The 19,547-nt window shown below is 43.6% G+C and overlaps 1 protein-coding gene across 3 annotated transcripts in view; it reads left to right on the top strand.

Annotated features, from left to right (window-relative positions):
- Window positions 1–19,547, top strand: part of LRRC9 (leucine rich repeat containing 9) — an 83,396-nt gene that overhangs the window by 146 nt on the left and 63,703 nt on the right. For all 3 annotated transcript variants that reach the window (XM_084631510.1, XM_084631512.1, XM_084631511.1), the window contains exons 2-10: window positions 2,016–2,106; window positions 3,455–3,540; window positions 6,136–6,354; window positions 6,983–7,123; window positions 9,529–9,592; window positions 10,224–10,294; window positions 12,364–12,546; window positions 14,354–14,509; window positions 17,686–17,894. In XM_084631510.1, the coding sequence (XP_084487636.1) occupies window positions 3,493–3,540; window positions 6,136–6,354; window positions 6,983–7,123; window positions 9,529–9,592; window positions 10,224–10,294; window positions 12,364–12,546; window positions 14,354–14,509; window positions 17,686–17,894 (1,091 nt within the window). In that variant the 5' untranslated portion in view covers window positions 2,016–2,106; window positions 3,455–3,492. The remainder of the gene's footprint in view (window positions 1–2,015; window positions 2,107–3,454; window positions 3,541–6,135; window positions 6,355–6,982; window positions 7,124–9,528; window positions 9,593–10,223; window positions 10,295–12,363; window positions 12,547–14,353; window positions 14,510–17,685; window positions 17,895–19,547) is intronic.

Here is a 19,547-nt window from a genome sequence, read left to right as displayed (position 1 = left end):
CCCAAAGGGGGTAACCCCCCCGCCTGGGCTCCTTCCCACCCCTCACCCCAAAGGGGGTAACCCCCCCCGCCTGGGCCCCATTCCCCCCCTTGTCCCCCAAAGGGGGTAACCCCCCGCCTCGCCCCCCTTCCCACCAGGCCTCGCCCCAAAGCGGGTAACCCCCCCGCCTGGGGCCCATTCCCCCCCTCGCCCCCAAAGGGGGTAACCCCCCCGCCTGGGCCCCATTCCCCCCTTGCCCCCAAAGGGGGTAACCCCCCCGCCTCGCCCCCCTTCCCACCCCCCCTTGCCCCCAAAGGGGGTAACCCCCCCGCCTCGCCCCCCTTCCCACCCCCCCTTGCCCCCAAAGGGGGTAACCCCCCCCGCCTGGGCCCCATTCCCCCCCTTGCCCCCAAAGGGGGTAACCCCCCCCGCCTGGGCCCCATTCCCCCCCCTCGACCCCCCGCCTGGGCCCCATTCCCCCCCCTCGCCCCCAAAGGGGGTAACCCCCCCCGCCTGGGCCCCATTCCCCCCCCTCGCCCCCAAAGGGGGTAACCCCCCCCCGCCTGGGCCCCATTCCCCCCCCTCGCCCCCAAAGGGGGTAACCCCCCCCGCCTGGGCCCCATTCCCCCCCCTCGCCCCCAAAGGGGGTAACCCCCCCCGCCTGGGCCCCATTCCCCCCCCTCGCCCCCAAAGGGGGTAACCCCCCCCGCCTGGGCCCCATTCCCCCCCCTCGCCCCCAAAGGGGGTAACCCCCCCGCCTGGGCCCCATTCCCCCCCTTGCCCCCAAAGGGGGTAACCCCCCCGCCTAGCCCCCCTTCTCACCCCGCCTCACCCCATAGCGGGTAACCCCCCCGCCTGGGTCCCCCTTCTCACCCCGCCTCACCCCATAGCGGGTAACCCCCCCGCCTGGGTCCCCCTTCTCACCCCGCCTCACCCCATAGCGGGTAACCCCCCCGCCTGGGTCCCCCTTCTCACCCCGCCTCACCCCATAGCGGGTAACCCCCCCGCCTGGGTCCCCCTTCTCACCCCACCTCACCCCAAAGCGGGTAACCCCACCTGGGCCCCTTTCCACCCCTTGCCCCGAAAGGGGGTGTCCCCCCATCTGGGCCCCCCTTCCCAGCCTTCTGTCCCCAAAGGGAGTGTCCCCTCTGCCTGGGTCCCCTTTCGCAGCCTTCTGCCCCAAAACGGGGTTTCCCCCATCTGGGCCCCCCTTCTTCCCCAAAGGGGTATCCCTGCTGGTGCCCCCCCTTTTCACTCCTCATCTCCCAAAGGGGGGTGTCCCCTGCCTGGGCCACCCCCTTCCTAGCCTTCTGCCCCCAAAGGGGGTATCCTCCTCCTGGGTCCCCCCTTCCCATCTCTCACCCCCAAAGGGGGTATCCCCTGTCTGGAACCCTTATCCCCTTTGCAGAGTCTGGGATCCCCTGCATGGTACCCACCTTCCCAACACCCCTGACCTCCAAAGGGGGTATCCCATGCCTGGCACCCTTCTTCCCAATCCTCTCCCCCTCACCTCCAAAGTGTATCCCCTGCCCAGCCCCCCACACCTATCTACTCCCAGGAAGGGTTTCCAGCCCCTGCTGCCTATGTTGTCTTCAGATATTTCTCTCCCCCCCCCCCCCCCGCAACTGAATTAAGCCCCCTCTCCACGAAATCCAAAACAGTAAAAGAGTGGGGATGCTTGCCTCTCCTCACTGTGGGAGGTTGCTGATGGAAGACTCAGTAGTTATTGTTTTCCCCTCTGCATCAGTCCTGAGCGGATACCAACTGACATTGTGCCAGCACAGGACATTGCCCTGCTAGAGGTGATGTTAGAGACTAAGTAGGTGGCATTTTTCCCTCGGTCTTAGTAGTACAGGAACAATGCCCCCAAAACTGCGCCAGGAGTTATGCTGTTGCTGGGTGTGTCATCTTTTGGATGAGTTTGAAAAAACTTTATTGATTCTGTGTAGTTCTTTAAGATCCCACGGTTATCTCTGGGATTCTATCTATGTTCTAACTCTTATCTCATTCAATTCCACTTACTTCAATTTTCCCAGCAATTTCAACTGGATAAAATATTCTTCATTTCCTGCTTTAAACTGTTGGGTAGAGATACTTTGTGTTAAATATTGCAGCAGCATTTCAAAGGTGAGTGGAACGATCTGTTTTGTGTAGTCTGTACATATTTAATAAAATATAAATGTGTAAAGTGCTTTCAGATTCTTGGAGAAGAAACATGCGATGTAAATTACAATATTGTTTGTACAAATATCAAGCTGATAATGTTAAGGATTAGCTAATGTGACTGTATGTGATCATGTGTGTAACAAAAAAGTGGTCCATTCTCAGCAGGACATCTCTGTTATGTTTTGATGTCTTCAGCATATTTTCATATCTGTGTATGGGTTCTTTACCTCTTAATTTGGGAATTTCCTTCTTGAGGAATAATGAATTTATCAAACATTGTGACTAATTTTAAGGTGCCTTTCCTTTGCTTTTATTAACAGCAAGAGCAACAAATTAAAAACGCAGATACTACAGATATGTGTTTTAATGCAGCAAAATGGAAGGTCAAACATCTAGGAACAAAGAGTGCAGCCCATACCATAGTGCTTACACAACTGAACATGAGCTCCCAGTGTGGTACTGTGGGGAAAAAGGACTTTAATGTATAAACAGGGGACTAGTGAGTAGGAATAGATAGGTAATTTTTATCTCTGAATACAGCATTGGTGAGACTGATACTGGAATACTGCATGTAGTTCTAGTGTCCATATTTTAAAAAGAATGTTGAAAAAATTGAGAGGGAGCAGAAAAGAGCCACTAAAATGATTTGGGGCTGCAGAAAATGCCTTACAGTGAGAAACTTAAATAATTCAATCTATTTACTTTATGAAAAAGAAGATTGAGAGGTGTAAGTACTTTCACAGGGAGAAAATACCGAGTAGTAAAGGTCTCTTTAAACTAGATAAGAAAGGCATAATGAGTACCAATATCTGGAACTTAAAATCAGACAAATTCAAGGACAAAATAAGGCACACATTTTTAATAGTGAGCGTGATTAACCATTGGAACAAACTATCTAGGGAAGTGATGGATTCTCCATTTCCTGATGTCTTCAAGTCAACACTGGATGCTTTCTGGAAGACATGTTTTAGTCAAACATGAGTTATCAGGTTCATTATAGGGGGTAACTGGATAAAATTCTTTGGTCTGTGTTATACAAGAGGTCATATTAGATGATCAACCTTAATCTGTGGTCTCTTCTGACTTTAAACTCTATGAGTGTAAATAAAAAAGTAATTATTCCAAACATTCAGGACATTGCTAATTTTCTTCCATTAATGTAACTGTAATCCTGTGAAAGACACGCCTGTTCTAACTGTATCTATTTGGAACTGAGATTTTTTCCCCCAGACTTATTTGAAATTCTGTGGCTTTTAAATTATGTGGGTGGATACACAACAGATAATTATGTTGTCATTCTTTCAAGCAGATACTCTACTGTGATTATTACTTTTAAATACTCAGAAAATGATCCAAAGTCATAACCAGAACACAGAGGAAATAATTAAAGAGCTGGTAAGTTTTTGTTTTCGTTATTTTTTTAACTCTCAAAATATCGGTCACTATTAATATTTTTTTGCCAAAACTATGTGGAAATATATACTTCTCTAATAATACCATCAGTGCAGGATTCTCACTCCTGGACTGTTCAGAGGGGAGTACATGGCATACAATGACAACAGGGGTCTGCAAAGGTCAAAAACCTTAAGAATGAGGGGAGGGCCACTAGTCACATGTTAAGAAGAAAAGTCCCAGGAGTGAGAATCTTGCAAGAGGACATCATCAGAGAAGCAGAATTTCAAGGTAATTTTCCCTTCGTCCCTTTTTGTTGTGACGTATAGTGCAGAGATATTCAAATTTTTAAGGGGGAAGGGATAGCTCAGTGGTTTGAGCATTGACCTGCTAAACCCAGGGTTGTGAGTTCAATTCTTGAGGGTGCCCTTTAGGGATCTGGGGCAAAAATTGGGGATTGGTCCTGCTTTGAGCAGAGGGTTGGACTAGATGACCTCCTGAGGTCCCTTCCAACCCTGATATTCTATGAAATAAATAAGCTTTCGTAATGTAACTGAACAAAATAAACCCACAGCCTTTACTTTACAAGTTCTTAAAGCCTATCTTGCACCAGGTAAGTCAATGGAAGCTTTGCCGTTGACTCAGTTGGAAGTCGGATCAGGCCATTAGTGAAGTTAATGGGAGTTTTACCTGGTAGGTACTGAAGGAAGAGGCTCAACAGTATTTATTCTTTTTTGGAAAAGTCATGTTTTGCTATTTTGTCATGTTTAGAACTTTAATGAAATTTTATGTAATTTTTGTTTTCTGGACAGAGACTTGTATTTACTATGGCTACGCTGGTGGTGGCGTGAAGGGTATGTGTAGCTACATGTTGCAGTGAATAGCAAGCTGCATCCATGCTGTGCTGTGTCCATGTGTCAGTGAAAGGCTTCCCCCTGCCTGAGTCTTTCCCAGCTGTGAAGAAGGGCTCCAGCTGGAGTATTTCTTTGCGGGGAAAGGCTGCAGCAGCAGGCAGGCAGCAGGACACTACTCTGCTAAAAACAGTAGTGTAGACAGGCATGTCTTGGGCAAGTAGAGAGCCATGTAGGGTATGTACTCATGTATATCCCCACACCAATCAGGCATGTCTTTACTTGTGTTACCTGCTCAAAATTCTCCGTTACTCACACACTCCAGGAGCACCCACCTTTACCCTGTTCCCAGGGCTCAGGTGTAACCCTGTTAATTTAGGCACCCACTCTTACCCTTCTGTGGGCTCGTAATCTTACACTCTGTGGCTTTGCAGGGTCTTTTACTAGTGAACGAGCCTTACACAGTAATAGCCTGCTTAATCTCTATTTCTTAACAATTACCAAAACAAAATGCACACACTAAACACACAATGCTCACCACTCCCAATAAGGCAGATGAACTTTTCTTGATGGCCGATCAGGATCAGGTCATCTGGGGGACTCCATCTTCTGCACGGTGTGGTTGGCAGGGTGTTGAGGTCTGTCAACTCTGATTTTGTGGCTGTGTCCTGAAATTGGTTCCCAAGAACTTCCTTTTGGACCCCAGTTTATATAGTGAAGCTTGAGTCATGCTTAGCTATACCTTAACCAATCATTTTACTGAAATATTACTAAACAATTCTCTAACCAATTATATGCCACCACCTTAATTGATTTACACCCAGCAAAATTAATTATGTAACAGACAGAAACAATCAAAGAACCAGACAAAGACCACACACACAAACAATAGAGAAGTGGGGACCATAAAGACAAAACAAGAAATGGGGATTTTACAGCCACAACTATTGATAAATGATTGCTTGCTAGACAGAATGCTATCAAACTAAGTTTTCTTTAATCACCTTAAAATCTGTTTTTTTATTTGTTGATGGTGGGTACTATTAGGACAGGATTTCCTTCTTAACAGCCTGATATTACATTGTTTTAATGTTATTTAAATGGAATATGAGGATGTGATTTTCTGCTTCTTGGCTGCTGCTCTCTTAATATGGCTGCAGACAAAGGCCTTACAATATGGCTACAGGAAAAGGCCTTATCCTTACACTTGCCTAACGAGTGCCTCCCTATCTACGCTGCTGTTTATATCTGTGGTAGGGGGGCTACCCAAGTATATACTTTACACGCAGCTGAAAGAAGCATGCAGTGTAGACGTACCCTATAGTTCATTTGAACCAAGTACTCCAGAACTGAAAAAAATAGATTACTGATCCACTACATCATATATTCCTTTTATCATATAAATATATGGTAAATGGAAATGTATTTTGGTGCTTTTTATAATTACATTAGGATACAACTGGATTTTTTGTTAATGAAACAGAAGGTGCATTTTGAGGCTAGAGCTGAACTTTGTCATTGTGAACGAAAAACTAAACATCATATACCAGATGTGGCCAAAAACATTACGGAGTTGCATACATATTTGAAGATGAGGGCAGGAGAGGTGGGACTTTTCAAGGGCACGAATGACAATTAAGCAGCCACCTCCAACTGACTTTCAGTGGGGGTTGGGCATTCTCCTCCAAAATGCATTTTTCATACTAGAGAAATAAAAAGAGCAATAATAGTCGTGTTTTATTTGCAGTGCACTTCTAATGGATTGTCTTATGAGAAAATTGATCAAGAGGGACCAGAAACGTCTACACTGGAGATGTTTTTTTCAGGTTATCCCATGATAGCAGGCATGCCATTTTTCCCAAATTTGACAACTCTCACTCTCGTTGGACAAAGCATTGAGAAGATTTCAGATCTGGAGTATTGTCCATTACTCAAAAACCTATGGATTGCTGAATGTTGCTTAACGGTAAGTTAACTCTATGATTTTTCTTTTCAGGTAACTGATCAGATTCTGATTCCCTTACTCATACTGAATAGCACATTCCTGCAGTGGTAATCCCACTGATGTCAATCTGCCTACTCGAGGAGTAAGGTACTACTCACTGTGAGCAAGGGGGTTCAGGATCTGGCCCTCTATTATCTGTAATCACACCAGTTGTTAGATCAGAAAAGATTCTATTTTAGATGATCAAGTTACCTCTTTTGATAATTTTTATATTCTTGCATGGTGGAACCCCATTGTTGTGTTTCTAAAACAACTTTTTAAAATACTGACACTACAGAGTACAAATCAATTTTAGGAAACTGATAAGAAAAATGTTTTCTTGAAAATTATATCGTTTTAAGAGAATCACTTCAACATTAATCAAGAAGTGCTCCATCAGCTACCGCTTTTTCTTTGTGGGCCATATCCAAAGCCCACTGAAGTCAGTGGGAGTCTTTTCATTGATGTGATGAGCATTGAATTAAGCCCTCTAAGACTGACTTGCCACGTTGCTCTCTAGTTTTCTGTATAGTTATACTGTATGTTGACGAGCAGGATTTCTTTCTTCCTTGTCGTTCATTGAGAAGTAATACAACTTCTTCTAATGCAGAAAATTGATGGTCTACAACACTGCACTAATTTGGAAAAGCTTTACCTGTACTACAATGAAATTTCTACAATTGAAAATCTGGAGACCCTAATGAAGCTGGAGATAATTTGGTTGAATAACAACCAAATTAAGGAGATACAGGTGAAAATGTTTTTTTTTCTCCTTTGATTTTCTCCTATCTAATCCATTCTATTTATGCCGCATGGATCCAATAGTATCTGAATACAACTTATAAACTAAGCTATCTTTTAAGACCATTAAACCACAAAAAGGTTTAACCACAGTCATAAAGAATTAGGGCTGAAACATCAAGAACTAATGGCATATGCTATGGTATGCTGCATATACATAACAAAATCACCCACTTTTCTGAGACCTCTGCATTTCCTGTGCACACCAAGGTGATTTCAGGAAGGGACTTGAGCTTTAAATCTGAGTTTTCTTGTTTTTGTCAGGACCTCAGAATTATGTCAGTGCTTTTTTGCTTTTTTTTTTTTTTTTTGCAATTTATTTCCATTTTAATGGGTTTTCAGTAAAAACAAAAACAAAAAAACCCAATCACCTAAATCTGTCTCATGGAGGAAAAATAGGGGAACAAGCCGTCAGCCAGAGAGTTAAAGAGGCCCATTCAGCCAAATGACTATTTCAAACATCCCACAGAAAATGGTGATCCTATGGAGAAGAGGAGGAGGAAGACTGCTCTGGAGTCTTCAGTGATGTGGGTGATTGATACAGGAAGCCTTCTGCTTCCTCAGCCCTCACAGAACTTCTTCCAGTTAAAAAAAAAAAACAAAACAAAAAACCCAAAGTTGGGAATCTGCCTGTTTCTCCTGACCTGGCTGCACTAGTGCTTGGTACTACCACTGCATGGGCTAAATAGCTCTGGGTGGCAGAAAATAATAGATCTCAAGACTCAGAATTAGAGAGCATAGGAGGAGGAGAACTCTTTTGCAGAGGCGTTTGCTGTCCGATCTTCTCTGTAGTTCCCTGAAATTAGATTTTGCACAGCTTGAAGAGTCACTAATCTGTTTTGCTGGATTGGACCCCTTAGAGTTCTAGTTAGCAAAGGGCAGCCACTTTCAGTGTAATAAACTGTTACTTTTTAATAGCTTCTGCTTTTTTCACTTATAAGAACATTTGGCCTTGCCACTCACTTTACAGCCCAAGGGCACTTGCAGCCTTTAGCACGTCCATGTGCCGTGTGGCCTTGCTATCACTTGATAATATCAGAAGAATATTTTGCAGTTACCATTTCCTTTCCTCCTGGTGTTGTGTCAAAGCAGCTCATATGCACAAGCTTTACAAAATAAATGGATGCCAGTCTACTGCTAATCTTTGGGATGGAGTGCTCATCACAGAGTAAGTGGGAGCTCTTGCAGTCGGAGTGTTGTAGAGGGAGCTGTGTAAAGGGAGGAAAAAGGCATAAACACAACCTTCTGCCAGAAGAGGACACACCTGCCTCTCTCCACCTCGGGGGAGACGAGAGGAATCTCAATCCCCATCTTCAAATGAGTGTGAGAAACAGCAGAAGAGAGATTCTAGCCTAAGATGAAGATTTAGAGAGAGAAGAAATTGACAAGGGCAGATTAAACCAGGAGTCTTGGAATTTGGATACTAAATTCAGAGGGCTTCACAGGGAACAGAAATTCTGAGGTAGAGGAGTAAAGTGGCAGCACACCACACAACTCAGTGGTGCTGTCTGATGCATGTTGAAGTACCCTGGGCATAGGAGATTGAGTGAGAAGTGGAAGGAAAACAGGTGTGAATCCTAGTGAGAAGAAGAATGGGGCTGATCTGGAGTCTGAGACAACCCACTAGACTCCATTTAAACCCAATCCATTCATGGACATTAATGGAGAAAGAGGAAAGACTGATGGGAATGGATAGAAAATAGAATACTGGAGAGATTACAGTGGCAGAGGATAGGCGTAGGGAGTGATAAAATAGGGGATAAGATGATAAGGGGAGATTAGTGCTGTGGAAAATGAGAGAGAGAAAGTAGTGACTGAAGAGTTAGGGCTTAGGAAGAACAAAATGAAAGGAGACAGAGTACATTAACAACATTATTTATTGTGACACATCTAATATATAATAATGCTGGCATCTCATCCCAGGACATCATGATCTCCATCACACAGATAAATGATTGACATCACTACTGCATCCCACTGTGATGTCCCAAGGCTGAGATATGGGCTGAAGCCAAAAGTTAGTGAATACCCAGGACATGGGATATTGTTCTGTTAAGTTTTTGATGAACAGTTGTGAAGCTAACGAGCTGCCAGACTGAGTTTATTTTTAATTTTAGTGTAAATTACAAGGCTTTCCAAAGTAATTCTTTTTGAGCAGCATTCATTGTCTGTTTACATGCCAGAACAAAATGAAGCTTACAATGAAAGCTAATATTGTTGAATAAAAATGTGACTAGACCCTTACCAAATTACTCTTAAATCGGAATGATCTGCCTTCCAATTTTTAGTCTATAGGAACTTCATCATTTGCAATATTGTATTAGACTGAAGCTTTATCTTTTCAAATATTTACAGGGATTACATACTCTGCAGAATTTAAAGGAGCTCAATCTGGCTGGAAACTTAATACGTAAAATTGGTAGGTGATATTTACTTGACGCCTGGCATTTCTGCTTAGTAATTCTTATTGCTGTGAGGTCTAATGTATATGAACTTGATTCTGCTCCCATTCAAGTCCACAGAAAACACCTATCAACTTGAATGGTGCAGAATCAAGCCCTGTATGCCCATTGCTGCTCCTACGGAAAGCAGCGGCAAAACTCTCCTGGCCTAATTCTCATTTACATTAAAGCCCTTTAACCTTGTTTTGGCTGTGTAAAAGAGCCGTAAAATGGATATCAATGGAATGTGCACCCACTTTAAGGCTCCTTTACACAGCCTGAGTTGGTTAGATGGGCTTTAGTGTACATGAAAATCAGCTCTTTATTGACTTAAGTGAGAGTAGAATCAGGCACTATATTTTTTTTTTAAACAGCAACTAGTAAATCTGCTAATTTTTCTCAGATTCTTTTTTATGTTAGGTTTGGTTTTGCATGGAAAAAGAAAAGGTTGCTCTGCGTAAGATCTGTTCACTCGTAATAATGAATTATCTTGTGCAATTATATTTTGTGGTTAAAACTTGTATGTCTGATGAAAATTTGTACTTCACCAAGTCCAGTAGGTGCAACCATATTCTCTTTAATTCTATTTGTCCTTGTGTTTTATTTTAGGAACTTGCTTTGACCCCAATGAACAACTGGAAAGATTAAACCTCTCTGGTAATAGAATATGTTCCTTCAAGGTATGTTGAGGCTTCACATTTCATTTTTATGTTCTTTTAATTGTCACCTCAGTCTCAGTAGCAATCAGGCTCTGGATTCTAGTTGATCAGTCCTGGTGGTTGGAGTGGTGGTCGAGGACAGGTACCAAGGGTTGAAGCCAGATGTAGAGCTGAGAGCAGGCCAAGGGCAGTGCTGAAACTGGGGCCTGGGGACAAGCCCTGGGTCAGAATCCGTAGACAAGCCAAATCAGGATCTTAGAGCCCAGAAGCAGGCCAAAGACTGATGCTGGGTTGGAATCAATCTGAGGGTCAGGAGGTGGGTGCAGGACTGGAGCAAGGTTGAAACAGGGCCCAAATAAGGCTGAAGCAGGCTGGAACACGGCTTGGACTGGGACAGGATTGAGGGCAGGCTGGAAACCTAGGGCATCTGTAACACTGCAAGGCAGCAGGAGGGTTCCTAGATGAGTGTTCCTAGATGCACAAACTAACTTGCAGCTCTGACGGTGAGAGTGAAATTCCTGTGCCTGAGGGGGTTCATCTGACCTGGGCCCTGCCCAGGGATAGGCTGCTGCAGAATGCTTGAGGGATGAGTCATTGCACCCACTGAAGCTCTGAGGAACTGGCTGGGGGTAAGGAAACCGAGAGTGGGGGTCAGACTCAGAAGGGAAGGGGATTGTGACTAGGAAAGAGCCTGGAGTGGGAGGAAACTGGAATGAGTCTTATTCTCCACCCAGGCTTCTAATAGGTGAGGAGAACGGGACTGGAACAAGGAGCTAGGGATGGGAAAGAGACAGGATTGGGACAGGGACATGTAATAGTTCTCAGAGGGCCAGGTAGTCTAGTGGGTAGTGCACCCAGTTTGCAGTCTCTCAGCTCCCGGTAGGAAGAGCTTTCAGACCAGTTCTAAACCCTTGTATGTAGCTTATTCTCACCTCAGGGTTTTCAGTGTCTTTATGCTATCCTCACGGTGGGTGCAGGGTGGGGTGCAGTGGAAATTAGGCTTATGCCCCCTGCAACAAAGAGCAGTTGGTAGGGGAGCCCAGGCCCTCCCACTCCACCAGGCTCCAATAAGGACCCTATGAGAGACAACAGTGTCAGGTACTCTGGCGTGCACCCAAAGCTGCCTCCCTGGGTCACTTTCTACCATCCGTCTCCCCCAATGTCTCCAAATCCAATATAAGATAGCAAAAGAAAAGACAACTAAACCTTCAGCTCCAACCAGGCTGAGCAGGCAGTCTTCTTTCTCTCAGGGAGGCTTTTTTGGCACTGTTGTTCAGGAGCCCTTAGGGTAGGTCTGACTTCCTCTCTGTTCTGAGCTGAGTTGCTCGCTTTTAAGCTTCCTCTCCATCTTGAGATAGCAGTTCCAAGTATGACCTCAGACATGTCTGTTTGCAGGAGAATGGGCTTTGAGAAATCTGAGTGGAATAGCACTGGTTCCTGGGTCAGCTGGTCTTGTAGTGTTCTAAATATTTTGTCATAGTTTTTGGTCCAACGGACCCTTTTGGGTTCAGGTCTTTGAGCGAGTTTGTCAAAGGGGCAGCAATGGTAGTGAAGTTTGGAATGAATCGCTGACAATACCTCGCTAATCCCAAGAAATAGTGAACTTGCTTCTTTGTGGAGGGGATGGGGCAGCCTGCTAGGGCTTGGAGTTTGTCCACCAGGGGTCACAAGTGTGCGCCCCCCTCTCCTCCCCCCCACTGAAGATCCTAGGTAGGTGACTTCACAACACCAAGGGGAAAACAGGTAAGTTATTGTTACAGGTTAGCTATTCCCTGCTAAAATTCACAGGTTTGGGAGATATGCTGCCAGAGAGAGTGACCACTCCACAGTTTCTACTTGTCTCTCTCCGCTGTATGGAGCTGGCTTCCAATAGACTCCCTGCAGGGTTGCTTCTCCGGGGCTGGGGGAAGAAGACGACGATACTCCTGCCTTTAATACTACCCCAGATCTGCTTGATTTTGCCCCCTCTGCTGTTGCATATATCCTCTTAATAATTAAAAGTAATGTCCTGCCTTCATGCTGAAATGCAGACTTTTTGAAATAAGGACCACCAACATGTTGTTGTTTTACTATTTTCATTGTTTTTCCAGGAACTCTCTAATTTAGCAAGCCTACCGCATTTAAAAGATTTGAGTCTGAATGATCCTCAGTATGACCCCAATCCTGTTTGTCTTCTCTGTAATTATGCTACACATGTGCTGTATCATATGCCTCAGCTTCAAAGGCTGGATACATATAATGTGTCTCAAAAGCAAATCAAGGTCCTGGCAGAGGTAAGGATAAGATTTTCACCACATAGCTATGCCAGCAATATTTATGACCTCTTTTCCTCTTTATTTATCATTTTTTGGTAACACACTTCCACTGCCCAAGATCGGTCTTTCAGCCAACAAAATTGAAGTGCTTATGTTAAAACTAATACCATGCAGTGTTGCCAACTTTTGTGATTTTTATCATGAGTCTCACAATATCTGGTGATTGAATGATTATGAAAGAATCTCAGCGTTAATTAAAAAAAGTAAGTTTCTACTCCACATGCGGAGAAAAACTTGGAAACGTGAAACCTAAAGGCTCAAAACCTGAAAGCAAATAAAACTAGCCCAATCTTTATTATTACTTTTAAAATCTCGTGATTTTGGGAGGCCCAGCTCATGATTTTTGAATGCTTGGGGTTTGCCTTATTGGCCACCTTTCTTTGTTGGTGAGAGGCAGTGTTGTTGTATTGAAAGAAGCCATTCCCTCCCTTTGAAAACTGATTGCAAGTCCTTTTAAAATATATTTTTCATTATTTAAAAGGTTCTATTACAGAATGCAAAGACTGCCTTTAGATAGATATTCTGTAAACAGATTACGGTTCATAGAATAGCAATAACTACAAGCAAGTTAGCTGAAAATCAAGCATAACTTTGTTTTAAAAATAAAAAAGCTTACTAGTATTCTCATATACAGTTTCCATGTATTCATATTTGATATTTTATTTTTTTAAACATTCTTAAACAACGATAATATTTTAACGAAGACAAATCATCCAATGTGCAATATATAGGCTTGGAAGGATTAGGTTTTTATTGGTAAATGTCAATTATACCATACACACACACAGGTGAAAAATATTTCCATTGATAACGAAAAATTACAGATAGACAAAATTAGAAAAATGCTGCTTGAGGAACTTAGAGTCTGATTTTAAGGATATTTACTTTGTATATTTTGACATGATGTTGACCACTTGTGTTTTAACGGTTATAAAGCTTTTTTTTGAATCTCAGCATATATCATTAAATAACTATTGTCTGACCCCACTATTGTCTGCAATTGAGAAACTTTAAATTGATAAAAATACAAAAAATGACTACTGTTGAAATCATAAGAAAGTAAAAATTGAACTCTGCTAAGCCTAGCAGTATACAATACCTAGGGCTTCTGATTTTTCAGTTGTAACCAATAAACACTGATAAAATGTCCCTGATATTACAAAAATGAAATCAGTGTTTATCCAATAAACATTGGAAAAACACTAGAAATGGTTAATTGTATCTAAGGGCTTGTCTACATGGAGCAGACGTGGACTACAGGGTGTACATTTCTAAAATGCACAAACATGTTGTGCATTAATTGATCCATGTAGACCCTGTTGGTGCACGCTAAAGATCCCCTTATATGCATTAATGTAGTGCTATTTGAAACAATACTACATGGATCACTTGATGATTACCTGTTCTGTTCATTCCCTCTGGGGCACCTGGCACTGGCCACTGTCGGAAGACAGGATACTGGGCTAGATGGACCCTTGGTCTGACTCAGTAGGGCCATTCTTATGTTCTTATCTAAGTGGACTGGGAACATCACAAAGAGATTGAAAACAAACCCCCCCAAATGTAATGAATGAAGCCCTTACAACACCATAAAAATCTAGTATACAATTCCAGAAGTGATAGTTTAAAATTTAAGAGCCAAACTTAAATATAAAATTTAATGTCACAAGGTTGCTGAATTATTAGAAAACAGCCTGTAGGAACAATTATATGTTGCTGACATTATTCTGATGAATAACTTTTCCTGTTTTCCTGACACTTGAAGGCTACAGTGATGAAAAAGATAATGTACTATAACATGCGCGTAAAGAGTGTTCATAGGCAGCTCAATGTGGAGCTTGAAAAGCTGAAAGAAAGAAAATGCAAATTGCAGAAATTGCCAGAAGATCGAATAAAATTGTTCAACTGCAACATAAAACATGTAAGTTTAAATAGTCGAAAATATCAAGAAAACAATGTATCCTTTGACAGAAATTTTAATGTCTATCATGGGAGGAGATATGAGTTTGGATGAAGAAATTCTTTTATAGGCTTATTTGGTTAAATCATGCCTTCAGATATGCCCATTTGGGTTGGACAATGTAACTGAGTGCAGAATATAGCCCAAAGTTCTTAGGGGCTGATCAACTGATTGAAGTCAATGGAAAACTTACCTTAAAAAGAAAAAAACAAACGAAAAACAACAACCCAGCATTTATTCAAATGCCTAAGCTCTGTTTAAAATAAATTACTTGTGCCGCAAGTTGATGCCTCGCCTATCGTCATCACCCCCTGCAGACCCACCTCAATCCAAGTACTGCAGGGTCCTCTTCCTGGCTTGGCCCTATGGCCATGTCGCTGTTAGTGTTTTTCCCCCTTCCAGAAAGAGAGGGGGGATATTTCAGTTCTAGAGTCTGGCCACTTCCCTACTCCCAACTCAAGATGAAATCACTGTACAATTTAAGCCTGAAATGCTTGGTAAATTAATACTAGAAATGAAGGGTAAAATATTTTCATTTCTAGAGGATTTATGGACCCTTTGTTTTTCTACCATTTTCTGCACTACAGAGGGCCAGCACAAAGCCTGTGAAGTAATTACCTCTTACTCAAACCCTGTTGAGGCCTCAGTTTTACTTAAGTGACACATTTGCCATCCTGCAATACAGGTGTGAATTTCACTTAGGGTTGCCAACTTTCTACTTGCACAAAATTGAACACCCTTTCCCCGCCCCCCTCTATGGCCCCGCCCTTCTCCGAGGCCCTGCCCCCACTCACTCCGTCCCCCGCTTCTTCTGTCACTCGCTCTCCCCCACTCTCACTCACTCGCTCATTTTCACTGGGCTGGCTCAGGGAGTTGGGATTTGGGAAAGGGTGAGGGTTTGGCTGGGGGTGCGGACTCTGGGGTGGAGCCAGCAATGAGGAGTTCAGGGTGCAGGAAGGGGCTTTGGGCTGAGGCAGTGGGGAGGGAAATGGAAGGGGGTGAGGGCTCTGGTTAGTGGTGCAGGCTCTGGTGTGGGGGCAGGGATGAGGGATTTGGGCTGCAGGAGGAGTTCTGGGCTGCGGGGTGGAGCCAGGGTGTTCAAAGTATCGGAGGGGGCTACTGGCTGATGCACGGGGTTGGGGTGTGGGAGGGGGTATGGGCTCTGGGCTGGGTGTGCAGGTTCCAGTGTGGAGCCAGAAATGAGGGTTTTGGGGTGCAGGAGGGGGGTCCATGCTGAGGCAGGGGGTTGGGAAGTGGGGGGGTGAGGCTCCAGCTGGGGGGGTGAGGCTCCAGTATGGGGCCAGAGATGAGGGATTTTTGGTACAGGAGGAGGCTCTGGGCTGGGACAGAGGGTTGTGGTGGGGGAGTGAGGCTCTGGCTGGGGGTGTGGGCCCTGGGGTGGGGCTGGGGCTGAGGGGTTTTGGGTGCAGGAGGGTGCTCCGGGCTGGGGCCAAGGGGTTCAGAGGGCGGGAGGGGGATTGGGGCAGGGGGTTGGGGTGTGGGAGGGGGTGTGGTCTTTGGGAGGGAATTTGGGTGTGTGGGGGGGAACAGGGTGGCGGAAGGGGGTTGGGGCATGGGAGAGGGTGAGGGGTGCAGGTACCAGGCAGTGCTTACCTCAGGCAGCTCCCAGAAGCAGCGGCATGTACCCCTTCCGGCTCCTACACAGAGGTATGGCCAGGCAGCTCTGCATGCTGCCCCATCCACAGCTGCTGCCCCCGCAGCTCCCATTGGCTGTGGTTTCTGGCCAATGGGAACTGAGGAGCCAGCACTTGGGGTGGGAGCAGCGCGTGGAGCCCCTTGGCTGCCCCTATGCCTAGGAGATGGAGTGGGGACATGCCGCTACTTCCGGGAGCTGCACAGAGGCACGGCAGCAGGGAGGCTGCCTTAGCCCTGCTGTGTCACCGACCGGTGCTGATCGGAGCCGCCAGGGTCCCTTTTCGACCAGGCGTTCTGTTCGAAAACCAGACACCTGGCAATTCTACTTAAGATGAATTTACCTAAATCTCAGTTACGGTGCTGCTCAAAAGAAATCCTAAATTGCAATAGCAAGGGAGTTGTATGTCAGCACTGTAGTGCGAAGGGTTCAATCCTGGATGCGGGTAGTGAGGGGGATGAGAGCCTGGCCTCCTTGAAATGAACAAGGCCAAGATTTCACCCTGGGTGCATTAGAAAAGTCAGTGAGTCTGTTCAGGTCAGAGCTGAGCTATTTGTCATCTTGGTCGGTAAGGGAGCAGTGTAACCCTGGCTTCACTTCTGCTGAAGTACTGGCTTTTTTCCCCTAAGGTGATGGCTACTGAGCACCTCATTATTATGCTGTAGAGCTGAGGTTGGCCCCTTTGCTCCAGAGTAAACCTGTCCTCATTTCTTTAACCCACGCACTTGTCGGTGCTGAGCACCCATGACAAAGAGCTTGTGAATGCAGATGCTAGCTCAAAGTTCAGAGCATGGTTTATCTTTTAGTATAACATGCAGTTGTTGTCTGTATCCCTGCTGAGCATATCCCTTCTGCACCTTCCTCTATGCACTGCAGTTTCAAGCCCTAAGTGGGGAAACTTATACAGTGCCTGCCCTCACCATGCCTAACTTTAGGTTGTGCTGATAGTCTCTCATATTCATGAGTATCAAATTCATATAAAAACCTCATAGCCATGACAATATAAGGGGATAAAGGTCCATGACAGCTGAAGATATCCAGGAAGCAAAAGGAAAAGGAAATTCAAATTTAAACACAGTAGGCTATCAGGAAATCATTATTTCATATTCTTGATCATAATATAAGCTACTACAAGCCATAGAAATGTATTTAGTTCTAAAAGAGTGGGAGTTTCCACTTTGCAGGATGTATCATAACTGAAGCCGTGTTCAGTACATGTTTTTATTTGTTCCAAGTTTGTCAAGTTTTTAAGTAACTTGTTACAAATTGCAGAATTATTTAACTAAATAAACAAGAAGATTCTATTGTCAGGAAAAAATCAAGAAAATTATTGTTTTATTAAATTAGTTTTCTGGTAAATATTTTCATGATCACTTTATAGTGTATAGTTAGAAGACTTATCTTCTGTGGAAAAAGAAATACTGTAATTTTCTACCAAAACTTCACCTATTGCCTTTGAATCCTGATGCATTCTTTTTAACAGCTGGAACATGAACTGACAGAGCTGCAGACATCAGGCAAAATACAGAATAACAAATCTATTAAGAGTAAAAGGCTGGAAATTGAAAAATCAATTGACGATGGTGAGAACACGGATGAAGCCAGTGAGGAGTCAAGTCTTGAGAGGAAGTTCCTTCTGAAATTAGATGCACTGAGGGAAAGGATAACATTCTGGAACAGAAAACTAGATGAGTATGTTTAGTGAATTGTATAAAAGCTGCAATGTGAAATATGTATACATTCCAATTCATTGTAATGGGGCTTGGTAATTGAAGGGACTGATAATAGGATTTGTAGCCTGTATTACATTTATTTCAGCTGAGGTCCAAACTGATAAAATTAATGACTTTTGGAATACTGTTAATATAGTTTGGGAGAAAGAGTTCTGTCCAGAGGACTGGAAGAAAGATGTATTTTATAAAATATCAAAGAAAGGCAACTTAAGGGTGTGTGATAACTGGCGAGGAAAAAACTACTTTAGAACACAGAAAAGTTGAACAGAATTAACCTGGGCATAGATGAAGTACTGAAATAATAAGCAAGCAGGCTTTAGATTAAAAAAAAAAAGTGTAGATCACATCTTTATCCTGAGATGATTGATTGAGAAAGGGCTTGCCTACAGATAATTAGTCTTGAACTTCATAGATTTCACCAAAACTTTCACCTGCATTCATGGAGTCACTATTGAAGATCTTGCAACGATATGGGCTTCCTAGAAAGGTAATGTCACTGGTCGAGATGCCATGTGAAAGTTCAAACTACTGCATAAGGACAGAAAATGGAGAGACTGATTAGGTTGATATTACTGGCGTGCAGCAGAGTTTCATCATCTTTTCGGCGTTGTGATGGATTAGGTGATGCACAAAGCAACATCATAGGAAGATACAGGACTTAAGTGGAGTAAAAGAAAAATTCAAGCTCTTGACTTTACATGTGATACTGAATTTTGGCAAATGCTAGAAGCCCACAGCAGGAAATTTAATGCATTCAGCCTTCTTGGCTTGCTGAAAATACTTGGTGTTCACTTGTGCGATAAAGTAACCAATGCTGCTGATATACAAAGAACTGACCAACAGACTGCAGAGACTGATTCAAGAAAGAAGGCTGAAGTGGTTTGGACATATACGGATGTCAAAAAAGGGTGTTTCTAGACCAACCCTTGACTGGACACTACTTGGCAGAAGATGAAAAAGAGGATGACAACAGGTGACATAAAAAAACCATTGAGAGAGATGCCGCTGTCATGGAAACAGACTACAATGGAGCAAGAAATGTGTCACTGGACACATTGCCTCATGTGCCACAAGTCCCAAGAACATCTAATAGAAATAAAGTAAATAACAGCCATTTTAATGACTTTTTTTAACTACCATATGTGAACTGAGAGTTGCTGGATTCAATCTACTTCCTAGTAGACAGGTGTCCTTATTTAAAAAAATTATTAGCAGTCTCAAAGATAGGACAAGGATTGAACAAAAATGTCTAGAACCAAAATTTCTTAGCCATGTAGGACTAGTGAATGGAAAAGTTTACAGGTCTTGAAAACATTGATCCAGCAAAATGCCCTGGCAAGTCCGGAGGTATTCGTCAAATTTTAAAAATTCATGCCAGTCTCATTACCATTGGATGCTAATAAAGCATTGAATTTTTAGTTCTAGGGATTCTTCAGATAATTGGTACTAAAATCATATTAGATTTCAAGTGGGGAAAATAAAAAATGAGTTAACTGGTTTTTGAAATCTGATACCTCGTAACTATTTAGAAAGGAATGTTTGTTACCGAAAGAGAATTTGGATTGCTAGCTTAACAATAGTAGAAAGCATTTTATTATATTCTATGGTGTTT

The sequence above is a fragment of the Lepidochelys olivacea genome, assembly GCF_965140295.1.
Source record: "Lepidochelys olivacea isolate rLepOli2 genome assembly, chromosome: 6".
In the NCBI taxonomy this organism is placed as follows: domain Eukaryota; kingdom Metazoa; phylum Chordata; order Testudines; family Cheloniidae; genus Lepidochelys; species Lepidochelys olivacea.
The sequence above is the reverse complement of the archived record's forward strand: the minus strand, read 5'-3'. Positions and strand labels throughout refer to the sequence as shown.